Source organism: Podarcis raffonei, chromosome 14 (genome assembly GCF_027172205.1).
Source record: "Podarcis raffonei isolate rPodRaf1 chromosome 14, rPodRaf1.pri, whole genome shotgun sequence".
In the NCBI taxonomy this organism is placed as follows: Eukaryota; Metazoa; Chordata; class Lepidosauria; order Squamata; family Lacertidae; genus Podarcis; species Podarcis raffonei.
Genome location: NC_070615.1, coordinates 7914660 through 7930412, shown reverse-complemented (window position 1 = coordinate 7930412; position 15753 = coordinate 7914660). Strand labels below are relative to the sequence as shown.

General features: G+C 44.3%; 1 protein-coding gene across 2 annotated transcripts in view; it reads right to left on the bottom strand.

Annotated features, from left to right (window-relative positions):
• Window positions 1–15541, bottom strand: part of ARIH1 (ariadne RBR E3 ubiquitin protein ligase 1) — a 50470-nt gene extending 34929 nt beyond the window's left edge. Inside the window, exon 1 of one of the 2 annotated variants that reach the window (XM_053365288.1) lies at window positions 14898–15541. In XM_053365288.1, coding sequence (XP_053221263.1) covers window positions 14898–15281 — 384 coding nt within the window. In that variant the 5' untranslated portion in view covers window positions 15282–15541. The remainder of the gene's footprint in view (window positions 1–14897) is intronic. The other variant, XM_053365289.1, reaches the window with a different exon arrangement.
• Between the last annotated feature and the right edge of the window lie 212 nt (window positions 15542–15753).

The window sequence follows — 15753 nt, the reverse complement described above, 5'->3', positions numbered from 1 at the left end:
TATGATTTGACATGATGCTAAGCTCTGGAGATACTCAGTGGGACTACAAATCCCATCATGCCTGACTGCCTGGTCATGCTGGCTGGGGATGATGGGAGCCCAACAATAGGGAGAGGGTCACAGGTTAGCCACCCTGGCAAGTAAAAACAGGTTTTAAGGTTACATTAAAAAAACACAGGCACCTTGCTTTTGATTACAATGTGCTTATGTTTCCTGTTTTCCTAAAAGAAATCTTAAGTAATCAAGGGTTTTAGAAAAACAAAGCTCTTAAAGACGAAGACAACTGCAGATCCTTCACTATCCCCAGACTTCTCTGCAGCTGATTTCCTCCACCATATTTTGCTAGCTACACCTAAAGGTAAAGGTAAAGGTACCCCTGCTCGTACGGGCCAGTCTTGACAGACTCTAGGGTTGTGCGCTCATCTCACTCTATAGGCCGGGAGCCAGCGCTGTCCGCAGACACTTCCGGGTCACGTGGCCAGCGTGACGAAGCTGCTCTGGCGAGCCAGCACAGCGCACGGAAACGCCGTTTACCTTCCCGCTAGTAAGCGGTCCCTATTTATCTACTTGCACCCGGGGGTGCTTTCGAACTGCTAGGTTGGCAGGCGCTGGGACCGAGCAACGGGAGCGCACCCCGCTGCGGGGATTCGAACCGCCGACCATGCGATCGGCAAGTCCTAGGAGCTGAGGTTTTACCCACAGCGCCACCCGCATCCCAAATACAATGTTGTGGTCCCAAATACAATGTTGTGGTCCCAAATACAATGTTGTGGCCGTACACCTACCTGCTTCCTAAAAACAACACAACTTGCCAGTGTTCAAAAATCAGATATATACCGTAATCTAATCGCCAAATGGCACCTTAAACCTAGGTTACAGTCTCCACAATGGAATGTCTAGGTGCCATCCCTGCCCTCCCGGTGGAATTTGTTGTTGTTAGCATCATCATAATTTCTACACTGCTTTATATTTTAAAGAACAAATCTCAAAGCAGTTTACAACATATTAAAACATCAAATAAAACAACCCAGAACAAAACAAATTCAAGCTTCAAAGAAAATATTTCAGATCCTTCTCTAAGTGACATTTTGCTTTCCCCAGTTGCCAATCTGGCATCCGAAGATCTCCATGTTGTCACAATTGGACCCACACTAGTCGCAAAACGCGCCTGGTACCTTTCTAACACTACAACTTACACTCAGCAACAGGAATCTGTTAAGTGAGGACTTCATAAGGCCAGGAAGACTTACAAACGGGAAGTGCCTGAGAACTGTAGGTTGCCAGGCCCCAGCACTACTGCTGCTAGAAGGTAAGGTTTGGGGAGGGAGAATGACACAGGGCAGGGAGCCTTGAAAATGGCGTTTGTTTATTTATGAGCCCAGCTGAAATACAAATAGTATATTGACTCATGTCATAAAAGCTTATTTTATTTCTAAGCCCTACTCCATCCCAGTTGCAAAGCTAAGCAACATCACTGGTTCTAGCACCCATGGACAGAAATTCAGAAATGGCTCCAACAAGACATTACTTTACACAATGACCAATATTCTAATTATCCAGCAATACTTCAGACTCATAGCACATACTACCTCAAGTACCCCAAGTATCAAAGGCCAGACATGTGGGATTTTTTTAGTAAGCTGCGATCTGGAACAAGAGTTACACTACCCAATTCTGAGTGTTGCGATTTTGACAACAGTTTTTAAGATGACAATATAAAGCCATTCAATACCTCACCCGCCATATTCATAACCTATTTCTAAAGTTTCTAAACGTTGCCAGAAGCCTACAGTAACAATTTGTTACTTCAGAAGACTAGTGCTAGTAAAATGAATGTGCAGCACTACAAATATAAACCAAATCACAAAATCTGCCACTATATGCTACAGCCAGGGTAGGTGGGTAGGGAACTTGTGGCACACATGCACACACAGCCTGATATTATTGGACTCCAACTCCCATCAGCCCCCAAAGCATAATCAATGATCAGGGACGAATTGATGGGAGTTGCAGGTTTCGCAACATAGAATTTAAATATCAAGTTGCTTTGATCACTTCATTTCTATTACAGTACTATGCTACATTTGTAAGAGATTATGGGTTTGCTACCTCAGAGGAAATTGTCAATCCTAGGACCATGTAGAATTTGTATCCACACAAATAATCTACCAGAATGCAACAGTTTCACTGCACTGAAAAGCAACTTTGTTATGCTTGTTTATAATAGAAACACCTTCAACATTCTCTTAGACCCAGAAACCACCTTTAATCCCAACATGCAAAACAGGATCCACACTGGGAGGGAGGGAGATGCAAAAAAAATCCTCAGATAATCCATTTATGAGTCCCACAGCACCAGTTGAAGACCAATATCTAACTGATCTCCAATTGCAAGAAAGTCAAGAGTATGCCCACAGCACAAAACACATTTGAAGTTGCAACTCAACTAGCATGGATTCTTTTTAAAAGCATCTAATGGGAGTTCCCACATCCCCTTCATTCATACCCTACTCTTCAGCTACTAACATAACACTGGAGACAGTGAGATGTGGGAGGGGGATATGTGTCCTGCCAGACAGTGTTGGGTTCCAACTCCCATCTGTCTCTGCCAGTATGGCCTGTGCTCAGAGGGGAAGGTAGCTGTAGTCTGTAGGACTACAGTGCTGACTGCCCTGGGCTTGTTACAAAACTCTTGCCCACAGTATCTGGAGTGGGGAGGGAGGAAATAACAACATTAGGTCCAAGCTCTGTCGGGTTACAGACGCTTCAGGTTGCGTACCGCCGAAACCGGAACAGGTTACTTCCAGGTTTCGGCGGTCGCGCATGCACAGAAGCGCAAATCACACTTTGCGCAGAAGCCCCGAATTGCAACCCGCACGTACGCAGAGGCGTCGCTGCGGATTGTGAATGTGCATCCTGCACGGATCGCGTTCGCAACCCAAGCATCCACTGTAATTACCTAGCCGCACTAATGCAAGCAAGATTTTGTCGGTTTTTGGTATGAATTCTAAACGTTAATTAAAAAGTACTTAAATCATGAATTGTGTTCATGGCTACACACCCTAGGGTTGTTCAATACAAGGGAAGTGAAAGACACTTGGAAGGCAAGGAGAAAGCAAGAGAAAAACTGATTAGATATTCAGCAATATTAATCTGCCTACAGGATAAGACTAGCAAAAATTCAGTATTGCATCCCAAGCACTGGATAGGCACAGTGGTAGTTCAATGGGGAAAGACTTCAGGAGTGCTGAACTCTTGGCTCTCCCTATGGCACGTCATAGTTCAAATGTAAAAAAGCACTGCCCAATCAATTAATCCATTTGTTCTGAATGCATGCACACACACACATTTTAGTTAATGAAGAAGCATTTCATTCAGCATTTCTAAAACACAACTCAAAATTACCAAAACATTCCTGCCTACCGTTCCATGTCAAACAGTTCCTGGCTAAATTTAAAAATCATTTCTACCTAAGTAGACACACGCTTGACTCACAAAATTTCAGATGGCATTAGCTCTCCTACAGGCCAAGGCTTAAGGTAGGGGCTCCGCTTCTGTACATGTACCACTTCTACTGGCTTCATTACATGCTTAGCCAGCAAGTGTCTCCTACCCTTTCCCACTGAAATCGTCAGAAAACGTTCAACTGCGCAAAACTAGTCACCTGAAAGTGCATGGTATCAAGGAGCAAATGATGAAGCTTAAAATGGAAGCTAGTTTTGGTACTTAGAAGCCCGGACTCATCATTTCTCACATTACTGTTCCACTTTCCTCCAGAAAGCTCAGGGTGGCATACATCAATGGGCTTGTCACATTTTATGCACTGGCTGCCCCAATGTCACTCAGTGAGTTTTGTGGGTATTCAAACTAGAGCTCCTTGAATCTAAGCTCAAAAAACTAACCAGAATTTCACACTAGCTCTCAATGAAGGGAAAGACACTAGCACCAGAAAACTAATGAAAGGGAAAAGGTGTTTTTTTCAATCCGCTCCAGTGAAAAGCTTTACACTAGAAATTTGAGACAATGGGTTTACAATCTCCTACGCTTGGTTTTATTGTATAATGATGTACAACCCACCATATTACTGCAAAATTACTTTACCTGTATCCACTTCAGGAAGTGACAGTGCAAAGTGGGAAGCCCTAGAAATATTATTGCTTCAGAAAAGAGCAGCCCAGTTATTAAATTTCCACCTTTACTCATGAATGAACTATGGGCTTCCATATGGTTCCACCCAAAGCTTCATTCTACCAGAAAAGTAGGGTATTCTTTCAGAGGGGAGGTGAGTTTTGGCAATCTGTTTGGGAAGAAGGAAGAGAGTGGGAGGATGAAATATTGCTTTTAAGGAAAGTGTTGCATTTCGTTGCATGCTGACCTGACATGATGTACAGTACGTGTCCACATATCTAATTCTCTATTTTTGCATTTAAAATAAATGTGAACAGTGAATGGAAAAAGGTCACACCTCTGTTTGCATATATTTTAGTGACACGCTTTACATCTGTGTCATTTCATACAAAACAGAGTATCCTGGCATATTAAAATTTGCCCAAGTGAAAGCCATCATGTAGGAAGGGTCTCTTAAGATATATGGCAAAGGAAAATGTGAGTGAAAAGGAAACACATTTGAAAAAGTGGGAAAGAGATATCAAGGATATTAATGTCTTGTGTTAGGCATCTGCCAGTATATTTTGAAGGAGACAGCAAAAACACTGTGGTGGCCAGATATTTGAGTTTCATGCTAAAATTTCAGACATTTTTCAAAAACTAAGCTTCTAAACTTAGTTTTTAAGATGTCCTTAAGGGAAGGGCTGTAGTCCAATGGTAGAGAACATGTTTTGCATGCAGAGGTTCCCAGGTTCAATCTCTGGCATATTGAAAACTGAGAAAGACTGGTGTTAGTACAGGCAATAGTAACTACATGGTGGTCCAGGAGCCTGACTTGTATAAGGTGATTTTCCTATGTTAAATATTCAATATGGAACAATCCACAGCAGCACAATATGCATTTGATTAAACAGTACTGCTAAAAGGATTAATTAATACATTATTCCGGGAAAAACTAGCTTTTACCAGGGCTTGTTGCCTTTTTTTAAAAAAAAAAGCTTTTCGTATCCTAGTAAAGGCCAGGCCAAGTCTCTTGGGCATTTTCTGCAAAATTTACATAGTACCCATGTGTAAGTGCACCTACACTTACTGTGGTGGTGTAACGTGTCCTCACAGATTTGACAGATGTTAAACGCCCATACAATACAACTGAATAATTTAGACAGCACTGTAATCAAGATTTTATAGGAATAGATTAGTATCAAGTGGTCACTAAGTGCAACATGCCACCCTTTTAAGAGGGAGTCTTCTCAATTGAGTTTATGTTATACAATTTCCACTGCAGAAAGTCTACTGAATTTCTACAAAAAAAAAATCTAGAGGAAAGTCAGAATAAATATCGCAGGTATTCTCAAAACACAGCAATATGATCTGTTGGCCCCCCAAGAGTTATTCAGGTTACGCATGTTTTAAAGAATATTTGCAGCCTAAAAAAACAAAAAAAAACCCCACATAACTCAAGCCAGCTTATTCTAAACCCTCGGAGAGCAACATGTTACATAACACCCCCTTTCTACTTAGGTCTGGGCTAGGGTGATTACATTTGTGCTCTTGTTGCCCAAAGACTGCTAGTGGCAAAATAAACAGCTGTCCTATTCCAGTAGGCAACCCTCCTGGAGTTAAAAATATATCAAGGATCTGCAAGTCACTTAAGCATTGAAAGTGACAGCTTCAAGTAATGGTCTTCATTTCTGGAATGGCTGCCACAATTAGCACAGAGCTGAAATATCAGCAATATTTCAAACAAATCTATTTTACAGCCACAGAGGCTCAGAAACATTTCAAAATACTCCAAGTATGAAATTACTTTGCCAGGTTTCAAACAGAGACTATAAAAGCCTCAGATTTCTCCAGTACCAATGGTTTCAGTGTGCATCATTTTAAATGACAGGCAGCCTAGGCCTTTTTTTTGTACATCGGTGATAATATATGAAGTTTTGCAAACAAAATTAATGCTAGATGCAATTACAGAGCTGGAGATTGCTCCGCTATTATATTATAATCCTTCCCTTTCTCTGAAGAGCTCAGAGCAGAATACACCCCCCTCTCTTTATCCTCAAAGCCACCTTGTGAGGTAGATTCAGCTGAGACCAGCTCAAGGCTCCTCAGGAGGCTTTGTGGCCAAGCAGGAATTTAAGGCAGGGTCTCTCCAACAAATCTAGCTACAGTACTACATTACACGAGCACAGTCCACCAAACCCAGAATCAAAAGGCTTGGTTTTCCTGCCACTGTCACAAGTGGTAGCTACTCATCTGCTTTCGAAAAACAGAGAAGTAAAAGAGTCAAATTCTGGTTGGCCAATGAGGGCCTGCAGTGCTGCTATTTCCACAACTGCCTCCATTAGCCAGTGGCAAAAAGAATATAAACCAGGCTTCCTCAACCTCAGTCCTCCAGATGTTTTTTTGGCCTACAACTCCCATGATCCTTAGCTAGCAGGACCAGTGGTCAGGGATGATGGGGATTGTAGTCTCAAAACATCTAGAGGGCAGAGGTTGAGGAAGCCTGATATAAACCTTTCTATTTATTGTTAATATTAAAGAGTTGCTTCTCTGTTAAAAGCACTCAAAGCACTGCTACAATAAAATCAACAAATGCATGAAAATAGAGTGTCAAAGCTTGCTTACAAGCCAATGGCAAGTGATCCCAAAACATCCCTGGGCATCTTTTCCGTGCTATATTATTATCATCATCACTACTAGGGAGTCCTTTCTAACATTCAACCTAAATTTCTTTATTAAAATTTTGTGCTATTGCTTCTTACCTTAGAAACAAAAAGCATTACACCTGATCATGATCCTTCAATAAAACAGTTTCACATATATGAACACTTGCCAATCCACTCTTATTCTTCAAACTCATGTGCTTTCACGTTGGGTAAAGGCAATGCCCAACTTTTAAACCAATTCAATTTTCCTCCAATTCTGCTTCCATCAGCAACCACTAGGGCAGTGTGGCCACATCCAACAAGCTTCATCTTCCAGTATGATACACCTGTAAGTATTTTTGGACCACTCCCTGGAAGTCCAAATAAAGTGGGAGTCCAAGGAACAATGAATTTTGAGCTCAGTTTCAGTCCAATCCATTTTCAAGAGCTTATCAAAGGTAAGAATTAGAACTAAAATAATTTATAACACATATCTAATTTGTGTTATCCCCCAGCTTGTACAGAAAAGGATATGGATTCAGAATTTTATAGACCTGTAGGGGAAGGGAGTTCTCACAACTGCTGGGGAGACACAAAGAACACCTCTATGTTCTGCTCCTTGGAATTGGAATCAAGAGTCATTTCCCATCAGATGTCAATCAACAAAATTAGCCGATGTCATCAATAGCACCACAGGCACACAGAAAGGTGAAAACAGGTTGAAGCAGGAAAATTAAGGGCTGCTGACAAGAGGAATAGTAAAATAGTAAATTTGGCACTGATCATTTGTATTTTTCTCTTGTTTTGATCTTGAGGTGAGAAGTGGGATGATATAACTTTAGGCTTTTCTTTCATATCATGGGTGCATATGCGGCTTTTTATCTGGTCCATTCTTGGCACTTTTCAGCCTTTGTTGATCTTAAGGTGAACAGTATTCATCTAAGTATGCATATGAATCACATGTTGGTTTAAGGAACAAGACTAGTAAGCTTCCTGTCAAGGAAGCTGGATGACTTTGCTGCAGCTGAACTCTCTAGTAGTTTTTAAAGATGTTTTGAAAAAAAGACTTACAAAGAAGCTTTTTAAATATGTTGAGAACCACCTGGTGAAATGTTACCAGCTAAAGAAATATTACACTATTTGGGGCTTTTTAACTGGGGAAAAGGTGAATAATGAGACACAACAGTGTTGTATGAAATTATGGATGGTGCAGGAAAAGTGCACAGATAGGTTTGCCTCCCTCTCTTGTAACACTAGAACCTGAGGCACTCCATCCAATGAAGCTGAATGTGGGAAGATTCAGGACAGGGGGAAAAAGAAAGTATTCATTCACACGCAGCATAAATTATGAAATTTGTCCCCTCAAAAAGCAGTGGTGGCCACCAATCTGGACAGGCTTTAAAAGAGGAGTAGACAAATTCAAGGAGCATGGGGCTATCGGGGACTCCTAACCATGTGGTTATATGCTCTAACTCGACTGTTGGAGGCCATATGCTCCTGAATACCAGCTGCTGGGCATTATAAGTGGGAACAGCACCACTGCACTCCTCAAGTCCTGCGTTCAGTCTTATTGTGAACCGCCCTGAGACCTCCGGGTATAGGTCGGTGTATAAATTGTAGTAGTAATAATAATAATAATGATAATGATGATGATGATGATGTAAGACACATCAGGTTGTCAACTGTGAGAACTTGTGAGAATTGCTGAACATGACTGGTTTTTGGCTTGATCCAGCAGTACATGGGCTGAGTGCATGCTGGGGGTCACATCAATGAATGTTCCTCCATATCAAATAAAAATTCCTTCCCCATAGAAAATTAGGAGTCAGGGCCTTCTCTGATATAGCGTGCTGTGTGTTGGGTCACAAGAACATCATTTTGCACTCCGGTGTGACACATGCAGATAGGCTAACTACTGGTTAAGCTGTATGTGAGAACTAGGCCTCACATTTATCTTTTTTCTGAGCTAATTCTGATTTTACCTTCATGCTGACTTTCCTTGGGTCTTAGGAATCATATTTATCACATGATGTAATAACAGTTCCAAAGCATGCTAGCGTGCCATAACCCAGAGGTTTTCAATCTTTTTGGGTCGACAACTCCCTTGACCAACTACAGTGGTACCTCTACTTACGAATGTGATCCGTTTCGGGGTGCCGCTTGCAGCTCAAAAAGTCCATAAGTAGAGTGCCGCTACTGCACGTGCGCTTCTGCACATGTGCGAAGTGCGCAGATCGCTTCTGCGCGTGCGTCAAAACCTGGAAGTATACACTTCCGGGTTTGCCGCGTTCGCAACCCGAAAATCCGCAACATGAAGCAAACACAACCAGAGGGATGACTACATTCTTTCTGCAGCACCCCTGTGGGGATCAGGAGCCCAGCTATGTCACCCCCTGCCTGCAGAGCCGGTAGCTCCTCACGCTCCCTTAAGGAGTGTTCCCTCAGCCTCCTCTCCTCTCTCCATGGGAGTCCTCTGGGCAGCCACTGTTGCTGCCCCCTGCCCCAAAGAGAGGTGCCTCCTCACACTGTTCCACAGGAACCTGGAAAGTACCCCCTGGCTAGCCCCAGAAGCACCATTCGCTTGGGGAGCTAGTAGCCAGGGCTGCTGCATCAAACAGCTGCACAAACCTTTGGGAGGCAGAGATGCAAGAGGGCATCAGGGGAGGAAGGGAAGGCGAGCGAGAAGGTCAGAGGCTAGTATTGTCTCTGGCACCCATGACCGTAATTCAAGGCACCCCAGGGTGCCATGGCACACTGGTTGAAAACCACTGCCATAACCCATTGGTTCCAGATACAATATGAGAAGATAGCTAAACACATGGATTCTGTTACTTCAATTTGTGACACAAGCCCACTGGACAAGAATGGAGTCTAAAGTGAGAGAAGAGGTTGAAGGAAATTTGGGGGAGGAGAGAAATCAGAAAAGAAACAAGCAGCAGTGTTGTTAAAGAGGCCATGGGTAGCTGTGTCTTCCTAGCAGCTGACCTCAGGACAAAGGGAACAAAATATTTCTCAAGCCAGGGGCCACAAATACAGTTCCCTCACAAGTAAGGAGGCAGAGAACACAATAGAATCTGGACTCAGTTTGCAGGGCTGCCCATAAAAGGGAGAAAACAAGGAGATGTTGGCGAAGCAGCAGCTCCAGAACTGTTCTTGGACCAAGTCTGGGTGTTTGTCAATCCTCTTCCCTCCCTTCTGGAGTAAGCCAGAGCATGTGTCCAACAGGTATCTGTGTGAGTTCTCACTAATGCAAACATGTATCTATATGCAAAACCCTCTATCCTACTACACATACTGAGGCATAACACTCAAAAGCTTAAGAACTTTCAGTAGTATTCTCTTCTTCCATGCAAAGTCCCAAAGTAAAAGCAAAATAGATCAAATCTTTCTATTAGAAGAGCTTGTGTGCATTTCTTATCACTAGGCAAGAAGCTATTCAGAAGCCTACTTGTATTCATTCATTTGAGTTGTCTGTAAAAAAAAATGAATTTATTTCTTCATGGTCATGGGGATATGCTTAGTTACTTTAGACTGTAGCAGCTTGTAGTTCCATCTCTCGTATCAAAAATATACCTGATTATTGGCAGAATCAAAATGTGTTAATTTTATTATTTCACAATGTACCAAGTAGCATTTTACGTGGTAACTGGTAAGTCATTTAATGCATTTAATGTTCAGCTCCCCCTCTCTTCTCTAACCCTCTGCTCAAAGCCTAAGGGAAATATTGTTTAATGGCTTCAATTTTCAAGGAATGTTAGGTCTGTGCACTTAACCTTTAAAATACAAGCAATCAACAATTAGGAAAGAATTAGTTTTCACTTGCGTAAGAACAAATACCAACACATGCATTTACTTCTGTCTGACACTAGCTTGGTATTCTGTATTCTGGTATGTTTTCCAAAAACTAAAATATCTTGCGTTAAGTGGACTCAAGCACTTCAGATTCAGAAACACAAGTAGTAATGCAATAGTGTTCTGATAATTTCCAAAGCCCATTTCAGGACTTTTCAATAAATAACTCACATTTGAGAACCATGGTGCCTGGATAAGAATTCAGCAAAATAACTAATGGTAACTTAGCATTCAGCATGCTTGCAAAAGTAGTAGGTAAACATGAACATGTGATGTTATATAAGTTAGCTGAACTGCTCCCTCCTGCTCATTATAGACTTTTGATGCAGATTTTAAGACTGAGCAAGTAACCCCACCTCATTCCATCATTACAGAGTGGTAAGTCATTCCTGTGTCTGTCACACACACAAAACCAACAACCCAGAAGGCATTCATTCTAAAGTTTCTGTTTGCTGGGTAATATATTGAAGACAACTTCAATATATCACAAGGTAGAAGTGGTTAAGCAAGTAAAAAGCATGTGCTAGCTCAGCCTCACAAAAACTGAAGACCTGCGGAGCAAGAGCCGGGAAGCCGATCATATAACCCAACAGCAGTAGGCTGAGACTGGAGATCCAGTTGACCAAGCACATTTGCTCCCTGAATAAAACTCCAATCTTATGTTTGACCTTGAAGTGTCAGACACAAATATACCAAGATACACACTTCTTACATATCTCACACTACAGATTAAGGAGAGATAAGCTTAAGAGCAGGGTCTACTTGAACAGAATTGAAGCAGAAGCAATGCATCCACACCCACTGTTACTCACTCTGCAATAAGAACCACCCAACCCTTGCAATTTGAAATCAAACTGCAGCCATTTTTCACCTTGCCTTAAAAAAATCACCGAAGGACTAAGCCTTAAGGCTGAAGGTTCCCAAAAAGCAAGTGTTTCACTACTAATGTGAAGTAGCCAACATGACAAAAGTACACAAATGGTGCTACAAGTTACTTCACAAGTATTTTCCTACTTGCTGTGAAGTCGGAATCTATTGCAGCTCTCCCTGTTATGCAAAACTTTGTCGTATTTAAAGTGCAAACTGTCAGGCTGCAAACAGGGTGGGTAAGAAGAACAGATAATGACACAGCAGCTGCAATCTACAGGGCAAAGTACACTACCTCTCACATTCTTCTCACCACATCAGTGAAGGCCCTTAAAAAAGTTTGGGTTCAGTTTGCTTTCAGTTTAACTCTATAGATTTAGGGCTGGAAGCTGAGAGTTTTACGCCCAATATAAAACTGACATGCAGGTCTTCTGTTGGAAATAGGAGAGCAATCTCTGGCCACAATGACCCCCTCCAGGACCCCAAATAGGTTCATGGTTACCCCTTCTCAATGCTTTTTTCCTTTAAAAAAATGCTTAGGAGTACTCTCATTTTCCTACTCATACTGAAATACTGCCCTTCAATGAGGCCAAACTTAGATTAATAAAATGTTTAGGGGAATGCGTACCCCTGCATCCTCCCCAGGAAAAAAAGCACTGCCCCTTCTCTTTAGTCATGTTTAGGGCCAAATCACTGTGATATCTAAATGTAGAAGAATGGCAGTAAGAGCCTCTCTGTATCACCTGAATGCATTTTCCAATCCTAGCTTCTCTCCTGTCTCATCACAGTTAAAATAAATGTTAGACTGCTGCCCCCCTCTCCTGCTGCTTTTTCCACCTGCCAGATATACCAGTACTACATCTCTTTTCCGCTCAAAGGACAGGAGGGAGATTTTGATTTGGCAAAGTATTTGCTAGAAAATGGTTACAACACACACATGCAGTAAAACAAAGGTCCCATCTGCACTATACATTTAAGGTACTCTTTAAAGTGCTGAGAAGCTGCTGGGAGACCAACATTCACCTCACAGAGCTACCTGGGAAGAGGGACTGACTCTTGCGAGAACTGAAGCTCTGTGAGGGGAATACTGTTCTGTGGAATAACTCTCAGCACTCTTAACAAAAGACACTTCCCAGGATTCTTAGGGGAAGTGATGAACCTCTAAAGTGGTACTGCTTTAAAGTATGGTACAGATGGGGCCGAAATCAGTCAGGGCACCGTGCAACTTATCTTCTATGTTATATCCAAGTTCGACAACCATGTGAACACCATGCAAAGTAAGGGTGCCTGTACTTTTATCATCAAAATAACTTCCTCTCCAAGTTGATCCAAACAAAGGAGCTGCTGAAGGAAGAAGTTTTCAAAGAGTTTTATGTAAGCCACTGATTGCCTACCCCCTGCTATGGCAACTAACCTGTGAGACAAGGGAGGACAATTATTCCTACCAACCAGAAGTAACATGGTTGCCAAACAAGAAAAGCAACTTGAACCAAACAAAATTAGAATCAAAACTTCCATAGCTTAACACCTTCTTTAGTACCTATGACAGAGCGCTCCTGAATCATGTTAATCTGTTATTAACTTTCCTGAATAAGTCAAATGATATTTTGCAGGAATCAATGACTTCTCAGCAAGATCAGTATGTGTAAGGGAGCACTTATGTTTTATTCTGGTATATTATCTAAAGGCAAACCATTAAATATGGTTGTAAGTTCATGATGGTGAAGATGCTAACAGAATACTGCCTGCCTGCCTACCTTAATAGTTATTGTCTGTGTAAGGGGGGCAGGATCACACACCCTAGGCAATTGTATGTCATCTTGAGGACTGAAAGTCACAGAAAAATACCCAGATAAAAGCATGAGATTTTCCTAGTTCTACCATAAGAACCAGCAATCTTCAAGATAGCAACATGTAAGGATGCCTAATATGAATGATTGGTTAGAACTAAAAAGGTTTTAACCACCATCTAGCTTCATGACCATTATTAGGAATAAAATTGTTCACAAAAATCAATACACAATTTATTTTGCACGAAGTAGAATTTTAACACACACCACCCTAAAATATTATAATGGCATCTCCATGTCCCCAAACTCATATTTTACTGTAGCCAAAAAGCATTATGTCAGACAGATGAGACCCCTTGGCAGTTGGAAGGCTCATCCCCCTTCTAGCAGACCTGGCAACTATTCAGCACAAACCCACTGAAATTAATGTACTGAAGCTAGTTGTGTCCATCAATTTCAATGGAACTACTTGAAGTATGATTAACCTTGGTTCTGAGAAAGTTCTAGTATCTGTGGAACCTGCAAAAAGTGCAACATGAACGAGTGTTTCTAAACATGTGGGTGCAGACTAAAGCATATCTGAAACTATACAGCTCACAAGGCCACAACAGTACCTAAAAACTCCAGACTCACACCACTCCATATTCTTGAGCCCTGCCCTGTTGCTTTTATTTTGCAATACTGAAAAGCTGCACAGCACAGTCCAGAAGGTGCACTCTACAAAGGATTGTTGGGGCTCAATTCTTGGGCCTGGGTGCAATCCCTAAGTTCACAGTCCAGAAGCTTTTAAAAAGATGGCTAGGGATCATAGGGGTACAACCTTCTGAACAATGGTTTCCTGGCTGACTACAGGCTACAGTTCTTTAAAAAGTCTAAGATAGTGTTAACATCGATTATTTCTGATGATAATAGGGATGGCATATACACATTTAAGGTCCACAGAGAATTGTCACAGGCTATGCATACACATGCATTTCATGGCTATTAGTCACCCTCCACTGCTTACAAGTAAGAGTGTGTGTATATATCCGCCTCTCTTTCTTCCAACTGGGAACAATGCTTTATGCATCAGGGAACTCCAGCTCGTATAAGCGTAGGTTATTTTGTTTGTTGGTTTAAAGTTCCACAAAGCCGCTGTTTCTAATGCAGCAAGGCCCATTCGGCTGCCACGCCGGGTTCACTGAAAACCCTGAGCGCGCACACACACTAACACAGCCGGCAACACCCGCTTGAGCACATTCCCCCTTCCTTCCACCCATCGCAACAAGACAACGGCACCCCGAGCCATTGCTCCTCATTCATCCTGCTCCCCCTCCGCGTCGCCCCTGCCAAGAGGCAGAAATAAGAGCTTAGAGAGGGAGGACGGGGGAGGAAAAGCAAGGGCCTCCCAAGCAGCTCGCTGGCTGGGCGAAGCGCTTGTGCGAAGGCGTGGCTGGAGCAGGCCGCGGCCGATCCTCCTGGCCCTCCACGGCCCGCATTCCTGCACGAGCAGCGCCCACCCCTTCCCTCTCCCCCCGCCCCCCCGAGCTTCCTCCAGCCGCGGCTGCTCCGCTCCTCTCCTCCTCCTCCTCCGCCACCCGCCGCGTGCAAGCCAAGCCGGGGGCCCCCTCGAGCCGGCCGGGCCCCGCGCGCGCACCTGGATGACCTCGTTGACCTCTCGGATGCACTCCACCATGTGCTGCAGGATCTGCTCGGCCGTCAGGACCTCGTAGCGGTAATCCTCCTCCTGCTCGTGGCCCAGCCCTCCGCCGGGGCCCGGCCCGCCCAGGCCGCTGCTGCCCAGGCCTCCGCCGCTCCCGCCGCCGGGGCCCAGGCCTCCCGTCTCGCCGCACAGCAGCCCGTCGCGCTCGCCGCCCACGCCCAGCCCGGGCTCCACCAGCTCCACCTCGCCCAGGTCCAGGTTGTCGTCGTCGGGCTCGTCCTCGTCGTCGGGCTCGTCCTCATCCTCCTCGGCGCCGCTGTCCTCGCTGCACTCCTCGTCCTCGTCGAACTCGTAGTTGTAGCCTTCGTCCGAGTCCATGGCGGCGGCTGAGGCGGCGGCGGCGGCGGCGGCTGGAGCGGCGGGGAGAGACGGCGCGGAGCGGGGCCGGCCCCAGCGGGCCGCCGGGGGGACGGGCGGACTCGAAGGCTCCGGCCTGGCCGCCTCCCTTCGGCGGACCGATAACAAACACCCGCCGCTGCTGCCTCTGCCCGCTGCTGCTGCTGCTGCTGCTTCTCCTCACAGGCGCCGCTGAGCCAACAAAGGGACGCGTCCGGCCCGCTCCGTCACCTCGACGCACGCACGCAGCCAGCGGCGGGGCGCAACCCCGCGTCGCGTGACGTCGCCGGCGTCGCGGGCCGGGCCAGAAAGAGCGGGGTGGGGAAGAGCGGCGACAAGCCCCGCCCCTCTTTTCTCCCCCCCCCCCACCTTTTTTTTTTAAGACCGGCGCGCTGACGCTTTTCTGAGGAGAGAAGAGGCTGGTGGTGACGGCCATATTGAGTGTGGCCACGCG